A 16,497-nucleotide genomic window follows, 5' to 3' on the forward strand; every position below is an offset into this window, starting at 1 on the left:
CATCCATCCATCCATCCATCCATCCATCCATCCATCCATCCATCCATCCATCCCCAGCTCAGGGCTGAGTATGATCTGCCTGTCTCCAGGCCAGTTCCACAGCCCTGGGATGACTGGAAGAAGGGGGTGCCCCCAGTCCAGGTGAGATACCCTCAGCAGTGCTGGTATCTATTGAAGAGCCATTAATGAACCTCGCAGGACCACGCAGACACAGCCCTGTCCTATGATCATAGGGGATCATAGATTCACAGCATCATACAATAGTTTGGGTTGGAAGGGAATTTTAAAGGCCATCTAGTCTAGGCCCCTACCATGGGCAGGGTCGTCTTCAACTTGATCAGGTTGCTCAGACCCCTTATGACCTGACCTTGAATGTTTCCAGGGATGGGACATCCATCACCCCTCTGGGCAACCTGTCCCTGTGTTTCACCACCCTCATTTTAAAAATTTTCTTCCTTGTATCTACTCTGAATCTACACACTTTTTAAAAAAATCACCCCTTGTCCTATTGCAACAAGTCCTGCTAAAAACTCTGTCTCCATTTTTCTTATAGGTCCCTCAAGTGATGAAACACCACAATAAGGTCTTCCAGGAGCCTTCTCTTCTCCAGGCAGGCATGCCCCTGCACTGCCTGCTACGCCTGGCTCTCCTTGCCCCATCACTTAGCAGCAGATGTTGAGAAGGTAAAAGCTCTCAGGGTGCAACCACTGTAGGTTTTTCTCTTGCAAAGCAGTTTGCCAGGGGCCACTAGGGCTGCACAGGGATTGGCTTATCCCAATGACTCTGGGGAAAGGCCAGGTGTCATGTCTCCTTGTTCAAAGCCCAGCCTGCCTATGCAGTCATTCTCCATCATCCCACACCTGCTGGTTGGGAGAAACAAGGCAACAGTGATAGCTGAACCCCTTGGCTTTGCATCAGGGGTTTTGTTCAAGTTCTTTTTTTGTGAGATTTTAAGATTTTTTATTGTTATAAATACACGCATCCCCCTGGGGATTTTGCAGTACAAGAACACAGATGCTTTACAGTAGCCTGGCAATAACAATGCCACATAGCTACTCCACATCCTCATGCTCTGTCCAAGCACTGTAACCTTCTGCAAGGATCACTTCTTGTTGACAATCTGCTTTTCCAAGTCTTCAAGTCTGGCCATTATGTAAGTGCTAAGGAGTGTGAGCCTGAGGATCTGGTGGGCAAAGTGTTTTTTCCTCTTGAAGGAGCCTAAAATTATTCCTGTTCCCATTTATCCATCCATCCTTTCCCCTTGTGAAGATTGTCCCCAGCTGTCCTGCTTCCCAGCAAGCCCAGACATCATCCCAAATGATATTTTTCTTATCAGGCTCTGCAGGATGGCCACAGGGTTCTCTTCTGGAGCTGTACCAGCGTCTCACAGTCCCATGGGTTGTGGATCTTCATAGTCCTCTTTGCCCTTCTCTGTGGCCAGGGGGAGTTGGCTGCAGTCAGAGCCATGGCCCCACAGTGCCCCGGTCTCCCCTGCTCCTGCACAGCATGAGTCACTTGTCCCTACAGCCATCAGGGGACCTAAGCTGCCAGAGCTGGACCTGAGCCTTGGGGCTCTCCCCCTCCTTTTTCCTTGGTTTTCTGTCCTTGCTTCTTTTTGTCCAACTGCATCCCTGCTAGTTCAGCAAGTTCACTGCCAAGCACTCCGCCAGGCATCCCCTAGAACTGCCACACACATGGTCACACTATGCCAAGGACAGGCAGTGCTGAGCTTCACTTTGCCTTCAAGCCAGGGTGGCAGGACGTATGCTGACCCCGTGTTTGCAGCCCTGCATAGGTCCCAAAGGCACTGGAGAGCCTTAGCCTGCCCCAGGGCAGGGAGACATTAAACCCCCCCTTGTGAGAAGCACAGGTCTGACTGAAGAGACACACCATCTTCAGAGTTGAGGCAGCATCTCTCCAGGCAGGTTGCAAACATGCTTTTATCTATCTTTTTTCTCTTTCTCAGGAGACAGAACACAAATATAATAGCACAGAGACCTCAAGATCAGCAGTGGACACAGCAAATTGAGACACTGAGTCTAAAGACTGCAGGGGAGAAGTCTCCTTTGTGCCTGCTGTACAGGGTAATGCTGGTCAGGGTACTGGCATGTGTGCTCTATCCAGACAGAAGGCAATGGAATCCATCCCCTAAAAGTGCTAAGCCAGCATGGGGAGTATGTGCCATCTGTGGAGGCTAGGAAGCCCCCACATCCTCCAAAATGGCCTTGTCTACATCTTATGGTCATGATTTGCTGATAAGAGGAATGAAAGGAAGCTGAGACCAAGAATTTTCATGTGCTTTCTGGGTGCATTTGCAGAGACTAAGCAAAGGAAGCACACTAAAAATAAGGGGGAAATGTTTGGCTTATGGTATTACCATGTTTATAGCAGCAAGAATAGTATAGGTTCCAAACTTATATAAAATGTTGGACTGCCAGTTTTAAAAGTGAAAGTGTGCAAGAACTATTCATGTTATTTAATATTAATAACAAACACAGTTGGGCTCAAGTACTGATATTCAAAGTGCTTGAATTTATGATCACATTAGTTAAGTTCTTTCAGATGTGTTGAAAGAATTAATGACTCAACTGAGAATTACTTACAATATACTCAGAAAGCAGCACAGATTTGCAAGGGGGAGAAAATGTTCTCCGGAGGTAGCAAATGCTGACTCTTAATGGATGCATGCACATTCTTTTTAATCAGAACCTGAACTGGGGGAGGGAGTGGAGGTTCCTGCCTTCAAACCCATATGCCCCCAAAGGCTAACTTCTGATACCCCACTGTATATTTCTTCATCATTCCCATTTATTTCTCCCGCAGTATTATTTCCATTAGTAGTGAATGATTGAAGATGACCTATAGCTCTGCATTTGCTAGAAAACAGAGAAGCCAACTTCATGTCTGCTCTGTACAGGAGGGAAAGTTGCTCCCTAATGTACCTTGAGCCCAGATTCAATGCTTACATTTTGATGACACAGGACGTCATTTAGACTGGTTGGTCCTCACTCATTGCTACAGGGTAAAATCACTGCTACTTACATAGCTCCTGGCATACATTTCTGCAACCAAATCTCTGGTAATGGCATCTACACATCTTCAGGCATTCCAGTGATTCAGCATCCCAGCCATAAGAAAGCTTTTCCCGACAGCGGGCTGGCGATTTCCTTGATGTAATTTCATCCCATTATTTTTGTGTAATCCATCACAGGTATATAGAACAAACTACTTCCTTATTCTTTGCAGCAACATTTCCTGCATTTTAAGACACTCACAATGCTTTTACTTCTTCCTTCACTCCTCTTCCCTCTCTCCTTGTCTGTGGAAGAAACAGTACCAGGTCTTTTAGCTTGTCCTCACAGGTTATATTTTCTAGGCCTCTAATCATACTCATTTTTTTCAGTGGACTGATAGGAGAACATTTTTTTCCACATCTTTCTTGAAAACAGCTCATCCACAATATTCAAGTTCACATAAAATTTTCTTTTGAATCAATGAAAATGTATTTGTTCCGTCATGTAACAACTTCAATGGGTTAACCAGAAAGGTCACACTCCTCCCTCACCACACAGACATGCTGTGTAGCCTAATATTCAGGATCTTCTTCTGGGGGGAGTATGAAGCCAGTCTAACTCTCCTTGGGTAAGCTTGGTGTCAGACCTTTGGCCTCCTGCATCCACATATTGACAGACAGGGAGCAGACAGGGGTAGAGGAGGCAATTCCTCTCCCTCTTGCAATGGTCTCAGTGCTGGTTTTGGCTGGGGTAAAGTTAATTTTCTTCACAGTGGCTAATACCGGGCTGTGTTTTGGATTTGTGCTGAACACAGGGTTGAGAATATAGAGATGTTTTTGTTTTTGCTGAGCAGTGCTTATACAGAGCCAAGGCCTTTTCTGCTTTGCCACGTTGGCAAGGGGACTGGGTGTGCATGGGAGATTGGGAGGAGACATAGCTGGGACAAGTGACCCAAACTGTCCAAAGGGATATTCTATATCATACGGAATGCTCAGTAGATAAAGCGGGCGAAGAAGGAGGAAAGGGATACATTTGGACTGATGGGTTTTGTCTTCCCAAGTAAGTGTCTGCCCTGCTCTCCTGGGGATGGCTGAACACCTGCCTGCCCATGGGAAGCAGTGAATTCCTTTTTTTACTTTGTTTGTATGCATAGTTTTTGCTTTCCCTATTAAACCACATTTATCTCAACCCACTAATTTTCAAGCTTTTACCCTTCTGATTTTCTCCACAATCTGGCTGGTGAGGGAGTGAGCAAGCAGCTGCATAATACTTGGTTGTTGGCTGGGCTTAAACCACGACATTCACAGGGGACCCAGGCCTAGAAGATTCATGTCTGCTCAGCACTGTCAAGACCGAATCAGCTCTTGACCAACCAGCAGAAGATCTATTGGTGTGCTGGGAACTCTGCTAAAATAAATGTAGATGATTCTGGTTGTAGGCAGGAGATTGGGAAGCTCGAAATGCAGGTCTTTGCCATGCAGTGTAGCATGTGGGCACTCAGGGACAGATGGTTATTACAGTTTAATAAGCTGTGCTGCTCTGCTGATGGTGGCTCAGATTCCTCCATCTCCTTGGCCCTGGGAGGGGCCCAAGCACTGCATTCATACAACTGAACCACAGATCACAGCACTGGCTTGGCTCTGTCGTGTCCATGCCTTAGAACTGCAGCACAGGCAGCTAAGAATAAAGTAATCAACCTTTCCCAAATCAAAGAAAGATATTGCAGGTGAGAATCAACACGGTGGAAGCTAAATAGAAGGCAAAATAAAACATTTGAAGAAAGAGAAATCAAAACAACTTTCTGTATTGACACTTGTTTTTAAACTAAAGACATAATTATCCTGTTGCAAGCCTTGACTACAGAGAAAAACATCTTGTTGGAAACTAATTAAAGAATTAGCCAGTGTTTAGCTTCTCATAGATAAAGGAGCATAAGCTTTGAAACAGAAGTGTTTGCAGTAAGCTTTTGAAAACTCTCTGAAGACAGCCGAGCTTAAGTCTGTTAAGACTCTTACTTTGACTACTAAATGTCTGTTCAGATGTCTTTTTTTTTTTCTGCCTTGATTTTTTTCTTCTTATAAGAGAAGCTCCTGGTACCTCTAAACAACAGGCATCTTCTCCCTTGCTTGGAGCATGGGGTGGTACGTTAACATATATCACAGTGATGAACACAGGTCATCCACTGAACCACTGTAAAGGTGGGACAAGTGTTAAAACTGGCATGGAGTGTTTAGTAAATTAAAAGCAACCTGCTGTCACTGCATGCCACAACATCCACCTGAGGTTACATTCTGACCAGACCTTTCCCAAGCGCAGCCATCTGGCCTGGTCCACCTAGATCAGCACCATGTCCTTGACAGACAACCTCTAGGTGTTATAGGGAATGCCAAGTCCCTTTTAAAAAGCTAACCAACTTCTTGGTCCTGTGTGGGGAAACTTTCACCCAAGTGAAAGTGTGGCCATACACCAGCTACCCGCAAGCACCCTCGGTGGAGCCCCAGCTATGCACTCAGGGGTCCTGACAAAAGCAGAGGCAGCCACTGCACTTGGATTGAAACAGCAACCACATTTACCACTTTATCCCCTTTGTATAGAACATTTAATAATTTTGTGTAATAACTTCTTGCTCCCTGTATGGACTAACCACCAAGACAGAGTGTTTAAATGCAACATGGGAGTTCTAATTCCCTCTTTGATTTAAGGATTGTTTCTCTCCCTGCCAGAAAAGTGCCATTAAATCTTCTTTTCTTACTTTTCTGGAAGTGTTTTCCATTCAAGTTCAAGAAGAAAACCAAGCCTTGGTTAGTTTCTCTTTTATTTCACATGAATGCAACATATATTGAAAGACAAAAATATTTCCAGCATAAAATGTGGATTATACTCTGTCTTTGGGAGGGAAAAAACTCCAGCATTTTCCTCCCTTTACTGGGGTATCAGCAGTCTCTGAGAAGGAAGGCAGGCATTTCCCATGGGTGATCAGGAGATTTTACAGTACTGCTGTAGGGAAATGCCAAGCCCTCTTGGGTTCTTCACACATGGTTAAAAATAGCATGATTGGCAGGTTGATCAAGCCTGAGTTTTTGGCCAAATGTGTAGTGTCAGTCTCTTTTTCCCATATTTTTCTTTTTATTTTTTTTCTTTTTCTCTTCAATCTAAATATGAAAGTGCTGTGCAGTTTTCATGAATTTCAAAAGTTTTTATGCTTGTTTTCAGGTTTCCACAATAATGGTCCTTTCTTATCTTTGCCTTGAAGTCTGGCCAACATCTTGGCCATAGGCTCAGAAGGCCTCTCCAGACCCTGAGGTCTCAGAGCAGCTGGGACACATGCTTGTAGTCATGCAAGTCACTGCTGAAGCTCATCCTGGGCCATTGGCCACCACTGTATGGTTTACAAGGGCTCATCCCCAACAGCCTAGAAGCTTGTGGTGAGGGGGTAGCTGCTGAAGGTAGGTGGGCAAAGGCCTTGAGTCCCAGGTAAGAGCATTAAACTGTCTGGGAATACAACTTTGGAGATGTATTTTTTGGAGCTGTCAGGTCCATCACAGGCAGCCTCTGTAAAAAGCCCACAGCTGAGTTTTGCACCATGGAGGCATTTGATAGGAGATGAGATGCAGCTGAGTTAAACAAACAAATCCAGAGCTGGCAACTGTTGCATCAGTGATAGCACCAATCATATTTCCCTCTTGGCATGCTCCTGACTGACATGCAGTAATGCCATGTTGCAAAACAGCTGGCAGGAGACCAGTAGGAGAACTGAGAGCTGCTGTGATTTACTACAGTGCTGCAGTCCAGCCTAAGCCTGCTCCCTTGTGAGCACAATGCTAATAAGTTTTAGTTATATCAAAAGCAGATGCTACACTTCTGTTTTTCTAACTCCTCTCCTTCAGTTTACTTAGGAAAAAAAATTATTGAAAAAAAAAAGAAAAAAAAAACACAAAAACTTCAAGATGCCCCTTTCAGGAACAGTAAATATTTGAAGTATAGATTCTTTCCTATGTCAGTCTTGGCAAAGGGAATGAGTCCCTTCTGTACACTGGAAAATGCAACATATCTTTTCTCCAGTAACAGTAGCTAGTGAAAGAGCCTGGGAGGTTAGCTGAGTGGTAACAAGAGCTCAATAGTAAAATTACTGCTGTCTAAATTATTCCACTTTCAAAGATGTGTTATGTGGTTTCATTTTGCAGTCCTTTTAGGAAAAAGAACTAACTTATATTACCAACCTCGGTTGGTAACAGAAGAGTGACTTTCAGCTATCTCAAATTAATTCCTCCTGGAAATCAGGCTTCCCTCCAGCCCAGCCACACTGGGAAACAAACATACACCACACATGCAGACACACACACCTGCCTGCCACCTCAGATACTTTTGTCTTCCCACTTCCCACAGCTAGTGGCTTCAGAGTCTCTGTTACAGCACTGTGGAGATGCAGCTCACTTCTTGTACCAATATCAGAGTAAGAGGGGATGATGACAGTAGGTGTTGTCTTTCATAAACTGTAACAGCTTGACGTCCTCTGCCAGGGAAGGGACAACGCATCCTGAAGAGCCAGAGTGACCAACCTCTGCATGGACTCCCATGGTAGCACATGTGCTCAGCATTGGACACTCTTCTCAGGGGTACCTGGGGCTTGGCTTCAAAAGCAGCTTTTCTCCACTGTGAAAGCAGAGTTTGTTGCTACTTCTGACCCACGTAGGGCAGCAGCCACGACAGTGACAGTGGAGCTGCGAGGACAGCCTTACTGCATAGAAATGAAGTAAATCAACAGGAATGTAAAACTGGGACAAACCCAGCCATTTGTCATAGAAAGACGGGACATGAGTTACAGACAGGGGTGGCCAGCAGAGACTGGGTGGTCATGTGGCTCACCCTGTGAGAGGTGGCAAGTCTGTCTACACCAATGGATACCCCCAGGAGTCTTTGTCTCTCCCAGTCTTCTGTAAAGCTCACCAGCACTAGTGATGCTATCACAACCCCATGTAGATGGGTCCAGGAGGTATCTGTGCTTACAGCCGAACAAGCCACTTGGGCCTTCTCCTGGGAGACAGGAGATGTGTGAATGACTCTCCTGTGCTGAAGGGGAGAGAGATCCGGCTCCTCAGGGCTCCAGTTGCAAGTGTTGTCGTGGAAGGGGAAATGGCTCTTGCCAGTTCCCACATGTACCACCACTCTAAATTGTGGGGGGTTTTTTTAACTTCTCTTTTCACTCCTTCCATGCACTGGAGGGATTTGAAACTAAGTGCTCACAAGATGCAGGCATTACAGTGCTGGATGCTGCAGTGCCCACAGGTCACATCCTCAGTTCCCAGAGCAGTTCCCTTCCTAATATCCACACCTAAGAGACAGGTACTTTTGACTGCCATATTAGCCAGCAGCCTAGGCATGTAAGCACCTCAGCCAGGCCACCACTAATATTGAAGATGGGGAAAAATGCCCCCATTTTGCACAATTCCTGGTCAATTTGCAGTTCTTGGACAGATGCTGCTCCAAAACAGAATCATTACATCCCAGGGGAAGGTTTTTACTGCTGTGCTGCTGGCTCATTCCTCAAATAGCTCCCTTGCCTATCTATGTAATGCTCTGGTGTGAAAGAGAAGCCTGAATGGAGGATGGCTTTGCTCCCTCTGATGGGAGCTGTGACTTCAATCCCCTCTGCCAAGGAGCAAAGGCAAAGCCTGCAGAGGGTGGTCACGACTCCATGCTGTAACCCCTAAATATATAAATGCTTGGGTTCCCACTCTCAGCTTTCTATATCAGATTCCTGGGCTCATCCACATTGGCAGGATGACATGTCCAGTTGCAACTCACACTGGCAGAGGGCAGCTCAGTGCCAAAGGCCACTGTTCCCAGGGTGCTGGGCAACCTTGTCCCACTCAGCTCACACCACTGCCCCGTAGCCACTTCTGCCAGCCCAGGTCTGCTCTCACCTATTACTGTTATTAGAAAAGCACAACAAAACTTTCTTGCCACAGCACCACCAGCAGCTGTACAGGGCAAAGAGGACCTCTTTTAAGTAGTGCCAACCCTTCTGCCACTGCTTTGCTGTACCTGGATAATGGTTTTTCATTAAGAAATTGTCTATGCTGCATACAGCATTATGGTGTTCAAAATATCATGCAGCAGCAATGCTTCATAGGTCAGAGGCCACCAGGGACCAGGAAAATACTTTAAGTTCGCAATTCTGGAAGTTACTAAATTTTAACAGCTGTATCAGAGAAACAAGGCTTGCAAGGGGAGATAGCATTTTTTATTAATCAGACTGCCACAGCTGGGAAAAAAGGGATACATTCTGGCACACAAACCCTTCTGTTTAAAGGCACTGGCTCTACTCTTTGGAGAGCTCTTTTCCCTAAGTGCACAAGTTTAAACCTTCATTCTGATTTTGCTGCTCTGAGGTGTTTTAGACAGTCGGCAGGTATGAGCTGAGAAACTGTCAAAATTAAAGGAACTAATAACAGCTGCATGTAACCACAAGTGATCCTCAGAGCTCCACTGTTTAGACCACGGGGTATTTCTTTCCATGCTTCTCACCAGCCCCCCATACAGCAGGCTTTTAAGAGCCAGCTGCACTCCAACTGCCCTCCTGCCAAATCAGTGTCCAGTGTGTTGGCTAAGATCAGGGATCACAAACTGCCTCCTCTCTGGCAGGAAGACTTACCACTGTGGGTGTCCAGCACAGGAGCACTGGGCATGCTGGCACTGACTGCATTTGCTACAACACAGGAATTGCTGTTGACTGCAGTTGACCCAGTGTAGCATCTCCAACTTTGTTTAAAATAAGCACACACGCAGATGAAATTATTCCTGCTTTTCACAAGACAGACTAAAAATTCTATCTATGTTTTGTGGAAGAGGATGGGAGTTTTATCAACTCTGAGAGACAACATTATGTGGGAAAGGGGAATCGATTTTTACTAACCTCTCTTCCACTGTCATGCTACTTTGCAATTTTCAGTGCAACCTCTGATATCAGATGCATTCTGAAGAGTCATGGGAATTGTCAGTGCAAATATATTTAGCCATATCCCTTTGGGTAGGTGGGGGAGGAAAAAGACCCCTAAATAGCTGTAAGATAACAATTACTGCAAACATATTTGCTTAGGGAAAGTTTAGTCAGAGTTCAGAGAGAAGTTCTTGGCAGCTGGATGGCCAACAGCCAGCTTCTTCTCAAACTGTCCCTAAGAACCTTTAGTCTGTGAGGAGCGCGATCAGAAGAGAAACACCTCCGCTTTCCTTAGGTCTTCTCCACATGCTCTAAGCACTCCTCAGTGTAAAAGAAATGCTTAAATAAATGGCAAATTATTTAGAGATCTCTTCCCTTTAACAAAAAAAAAAAATGTAAAATCCAAGCCCTGAATGATAGAATGCATGTTTTAAATAGGAAAAGGGAAATTCTCACTATTCACAATACTGCAAAGGAATCAGAAAGTTCACAGCTCTACTAAACGGGTGAAAATGCCCTGGCTTTCATTCAACCGCAGTTAGTGGGAGTGAGGAGAAGTCTCCCACACAGCCATAGGAGAAAACTGTGGGAGTCAGGGTGGAAAAGTAGCAGGGGGAGGATGTGAACACTGTTAAAAATAAAACTTATCAAACAATAATTGAATCGTGAGAATGTTATCTGGTTCAACAGGAGTGTGAAAACAAATAGGCATTTCAAGAAGAGGGCCACTAGCAAGGTAAATAACTTTCAAATAGCAGGATGTGACCAACGAAGTGTACCAAATTGAGGACAACAAAAAGAGGTCTCCCCAACAGCAGAAGACAGTGGTGGATATGGATTTCAGTGTCACCTCTGTGCAGTGCCACTACCCTACATCCAGCAGCGTGGCACTGCACCTATCCCTCACATCCCTGGCCATAGTAAGACACAAGACTGAAGAGATTTGCACAGGACAATGTTTAACATGACCCAGTGTTTATTGACTCCTGCTACAGTTTTTTTTAATAGTAACAGGAACACAAAATGTGATGTATGGTAAAATACTACTAGGAGTTTCTACATGAATCCAATGCAAAGTGCCAGCATTGTTGACCAGCATACAACCTGACAAGAGAAGATGTAGTTATAACTCACTCTCAGATATCTGCTGGGAGTACATCACAAAGTAGAAGTAGTCATTTGCCTGCAAATAGATATTTTCTTCTAGATGCAAGTGGTGTTAGAGCCAGCTATTTTGCAACAACAAATACATGTAATATATTCCAACATTTTAAAAAACACAATTGGAAAGGACTAAAACTGTTTAAAGATAGAAGGAAAAAAGAGTGGATCTTTTTAGACACTACTTTGTAGAGGTCATTCCTTACAGAGTCAGAAGTAATCTAGAGAAAAAGATTTATTAGAGGCTACTTTGCTCAAAAGGCCAGTGGCTGCAGTTTAGGAATAAAAATAGATTTTCAGCACTGTTTCCTGGCCTTTTTCCTCCCTGCACAACAAAAACCACCTGTCGAAAATTGTGGTTTGGTGGCTCTGCGGATTTTTCTCATGCAACTGCATTTGAAAAGGCAACCGTATTTCTTAAGAGCCATGAAAAACTTGTATGACGTGCACATGTGACATGAAACATCTTCACAGATACAAATGATGAAGGCACATTTTCTAAAGGTTAAGAAATAAAAGCCCAGAACTTTTGGAGGATTAAACTTAAATGCCTTAGAGAAAACACTTTTTCCCAACTGGTTAACAAGTGCTCTTTAGCCATATGTGATTCAAACAGCTTACCATGAAGACAATACCCAAGGAAAGAGCCTGGTTGAAATGCCCTCCCCACTGTAGCAGCCTGCTTCCCCCACAGTTCTTTAGTCAATTGCATTCTTACAGAGCAGTTTGCAACAACTCCAGAGACAGGTAAGAGAAATCTATGTAGAAAACATCACACCTGCGTATTCCCACATGAGCAACACCCCATACATCCCACCCCCAATTAAACTACAGTATCTTCAAGGAGATAATCCCACTTTTCTGGAAACAGGGTAAAAGTCTGAAACAGGACTGAGAAAATGGTTTCAAAATCCTGTTCCCTCAACTTTTTTGCACTTGATTATGTGTGTTAATAAAGACAGGGCTCTCTGACACAGAATAATCATTCTGTCTTCTATCTAGATGAGGAAGATATTGGCTAAAAATGAAAACATGTACTTTATTTACAATAAATGCAATCATACAGCTCCGTGCTCCATCCACCACCCATGTGTTGCTGACCACTGCAGAAACCAGGTGGTAACAACAGTGGTAACTAAAGTACTTTCCTTTTTCAGACTTTAAACAAAAGCCTTTCCCCTCTCATCATGTTGGTTTTCCACTGTTCCAGGCTCCAGTAAGATGTGTACTAACATCTCTTACTAGTGTATTTTTAAGGTTACAGTTACTAGAGGCAAAGCAATACTTGCTCTGCCCTGTTTTAGCTGGTTTTACTCCTTTTAAAATCATGTAGGAGTTTAAAATTTACATAACATTATCAACTTTGCATAGTAATACAACAGGTTGTGTTCCACCACCTTTTCTAAATAAGGGCCCCCTTTTTCAACACCTCACATGTTTCAAAGGGTTACCTCTCACTCTCAAGGAAAAGCCCTAACTTTCTCCTCCCACACGGGCATTGCAGAATGAGAATTAAGTTATCATTAAGTTTCCTTCAAATCTATGGTGTGTTACTTAGAAGCAACTATAGAGGAATAATGTTTTTCATAACATTAAAGGACATTTATCAGATTATTTGTTGTTTTCTGGTCTTGAGTTGTAAGAATATTTGTCACACGTTCCCTCATACTTCCTCTCTTAAGGTGCACAGTGGTCAGGCCTATAAGACCATAGCTGGATCTCTGGGAGAAGTCAGAGAGAATGAGGGGTTTCTTAGCACTACTGTATTTACATTCAGCATTCAAGGACAGGCTGAAGAATGCCCAGTTTATTTTCTTTTTTAAGACATAAAACTGCTCTAAAAGATACTCCTTTTATATCATCATTTTTTAAGTTACGAAAGTTATTTCTTTTCTGTCCTATGCAGCTGTTACCCTTCTGCCGCTGACGTTTAATAGTTGCCATTGCACGCTACTTTTCCATTCCCTAGCTCAAGTGCAACAGAGCTGGCCTGCAGACCCATCACTAGCATGACAGCCTGGCACAGTGTGGTGAACCAGTGCAGGGGCCAGTGGTCCAGACAGACCATCATCACCACTGCAGGCAGGTGGCACAGGAAAATATGGGACACCGAAGGGGGCATCTATTTGGAACATTTAATAGGGTGTGACATACACACTGACAACATGAGATAAAAATGAATGCAAGTGAGTATATTACGTTGAGAACAGTTAGTGTGAGTGATAAATACACCCACCACCAGCTCCCAGCTTCAGTAAGAGCTATTCTGAACTGCATAGAAAGTGCTGGTTGTAGAAGCTTAGACTGGAGATAGTTGACCAGTTACTCATTGAGTCTATTGTTTAAAAAAATAATGGAGAAAAAAATGTGTGCTTTGCCATTGAATAACTGATCCCACAGCTTGGGCACAACAGTAGTAGTTACCTGGCACAACAGACCAATTGAAACGGAAATGCTGTTTCATTCAAATTACACACGCATGCAAAATTAAACAAGTGTGTTAACTAAGAATAATCAGCATAAAAATCAAGTCTAAGTTACCCATTATTTATCATATATTTGTCAGACTGCGAGATATCTCTTTTCCTTTCAGATTCATATCTGTGTCATACAGAACATAAGAGATGGAGAAGTCACAAAGCAAACCCTAAACTCTATATATCACTGGCCTTTAGTGCCAAAGTATTGTGTGCCATAAGCCTTCCAAGTTTACCAGACTTTAGGGAGAAAACAGCTGCTGTACCCAACTGTGAAAATAGAAAACGTAGAACCCATCCTGCTCAGAACAGAAAAGAAAGGGTTTTACAAAGTTGTGAATAGATACATAACTACTAACCCCTCAGTCCTGAGACAGAAAGGGCAGTGCAACTAGTGCAACTAGCTAGAACTTGCTTCTTGAAAAGCAAACAAAATCCAGGAAATGCAATGATTGTGTAGACAAAAATCTGTTTGGAAAGTCATGCTATCAAAGAGCTGAACCAATGTTCTGCAAAGTGATGAACAGTACATCAACAGGTCCACTTGGGATAGACCATGAGATGACACCCTACAAATCTGTGAAATATCCAATTTAGTTTCACATGTCCAATATATCTCTGTGCCTATTAGCAGTCTGCCACAGATTTTAAACTTGCAAAGCTCCTTCCCATTGAGCTAGATTTTTTCTTCACCATAAAGTGCAAATAAGACTCAGGTTTTTACCACTAGTTCCAATGATCATTATCTTAGTTACAAGAGTGATCAAAAGCCAGTTGGCTTAGTGATACTCTTTTTTTTTTAACCCTGGTTACTTTTTCCAGCAAAAGGCAAAGAGAAAAAAAGTGTTCCTTCTGCCAGATGCAGCATGACAGGAGGCTGCCATAAGTACCATCAGTATAAGATGCACATGCTAGACACAACCAGTACATTCTTGTGCATAATAATGATTTGCCATTGTTTGCTGGAAATGGAAGTCATCTTTGGGATCTTATTTCCTCACGAAGAGTTCAGAAACAGTTGATTAGTCTTCATTAAGAGGTGCTTCTCTCTTCCTTGCATCTACATCAAAAAAAAGAAAAAAGTGAGAAACAGTTAAACCAGGGGGTTCTGACAGTACTCATCTGAAAACTCAGAAACAAGTTGGTTTGTTTTCAATGGACAATACTTTGCATTTCAGAATTGTGATATGAATGCACTATGTGGCCTGAAATACTGTATGATACCACAGCACGTTAATGAAACAGTCACACCAAGATTTTGTACCTTTGTCCCACTGAAACTGAAGATACAGTATTTAAGAAGCCCAATAAACTTTCAGACTCCAGATCAGTGATACTTCCTCCCACCACTTCTTGGCTCACGATCCCCTTTAAGGGTGAAGCCAGTATTTGCTTTGTATATGAGTACAGAGATGACAACAGTCTGTTCTGAAAATCATTCAACTAATTACAACTTTGCTGAACCCAGCTGCACGTGTTTTCAAAAAGACAAGAGCTCTCCACACTGTATTTTTAGGAACTGCCTGAGGCAGCCCCTGAAGACCAAATCTTACACTCCTCCAAACAGCAAACCTTTGATCATGGTCCCAGGTAGGGTGCTGGGACACATCTGGCCAACTCAGTCCATGACTCATATGCCATTACTACAGTAGCAGGTAGTGTGGCTGCCATTAGAAAGCTGGGGTCACCTCTTTGTGGGCTTCTGCCGAAGTGTCTGTGGGCTGACTTGAAGCTATTAGGTAGCTCTTGAAGTGCACCATGATCACAGCTACTCCAGTACTGCCTGCCAAAAGATGCACTTACATGTATTTCTAAACTTAGTTTCTTTCCAGCTCATAATCTATACAATCCAAGGTCACTATGAATTTTTCCACTTAGAAATATACTTCCTAAATAACAAAAGATGATCTGACTCTATGAGTAGAACTTTGGGTTGGAAAAAAATCTCAGTCATTTGGGAGAGAAATCAGAAACTGTCCCTCCCATTTTCCCCATCACGTTCATCAGGGATACTAGGGCCAGGCTAAATCTTCTTCTGCTACAGCTTCTCCACTTTGCATAAAATAACTCACAAGTGATTAGAGGTGAAAAAGCTTTTTGAAAACGCATTACACACCCCTCTAGCTACAGAATCATTCCTGGTCTGTCTCTGACTTTGGAAATATCAAAATGCATTAAATTCTTTCTGGTGAACATTTATTTTTAAAAAAAATCATACCAGTTAAGCTCCTGAACTTTTTTTTGGCTTCTGCTCTTTCTTCGGCATCAAAATACCACACAGTCATGGCATATCTATAAAAGAAAGAAACCTTGCGTTTGTTTCAACTTTTGCTATTAAAATAGAACCCTGGAGTTTCATGCTCATGGAGAAAGCAAAAAACAAAACTGGATTAGTAGATAAAAAAATAGGATGAAAATGGCTCATCTTTACAGACAAACACAGACAGCATTTTAGCATGTATTTTACCAAGTCAAATAGAAATATAGGTGAGAATTTCTGCTTGGGGGCACAACAGAGAGCACAGCCCCTGCTAACAGAGGGCAAAAGTAGCTTTCAGGCCTTTGCATGTTTTTGTGCTCTGGGACGCCCATAGGCAGCTTGGGGGTTGCCCTGCATCACATCAGCTTTTCATAGCCTGCTGACAGATGGTAGTCCCAACAATCCCTATAGTATTACAAGGGCAAAAGAATAACCCAGCACTTCCCAGCTAAATAGCTATGCCTGCTTCGAAGATTTCTCCTGTCAATGGTTAAAGACCCTTTTTTCCATCACACAAGGAAACTTATCATTCAAGCTTGCTCTTCCTTATTTAATGAGAAAATTCCTAGTGACTCAAAACCAGAAAATTCACTCAAAACCTATTTTTTATGCACATGTGTATTTAAACATGATGACCATAATGTT

At 43.2% G+C, this 16,497-nt stretch overlaps 1 protein-coding gene across 1 annotated transcript in view; it reads right to left on the reverse strand.

Annotated features, from left to right (window-relative positions):
* Positions 1–10,912: 10,912 nt before the first annotated feature.
* Positions 10,913–16,497, reverse strand: part of EGLN3 (egl-9 family hypoxia inducible factor 3) — a 30,120-nt gene continuing 24,535 nt past the window's right edge. Inside the window, exons 4-5 of the mRNA XM_027670553.1 lie at positions 15,811–15,884; positions 10,913–14,652 (exon numbers count right to left, since the gene is read on the reverse strand). Coding sequence (XP_027526354.1) covers positions 14,615–14,652; positions 15,811–15,884 — 112 coding nt within the window. The 3' untranslated portion in view covers positions 10,913–14,614. The remainder of the gene's footprint in view (positions 14,653–15,810; positions 15,885–16,497) is intronic.

Source organism: Neopelma chrysocephalum, unplaced genomic scaffold (assembly GCF_003984885.1).
Source record: "Neopelma chrysocephalum unplaced genomic scaffold, ASM398488v2 Primary Assembly neopelma1_24, whole genome shotgun sequence".
Lineage (NCBI taxonomy): Eukaryota > Metazoa > Chordata > Aves > Passeriformes > Pipridae > Neopelma > Neopelma chrysocephalum.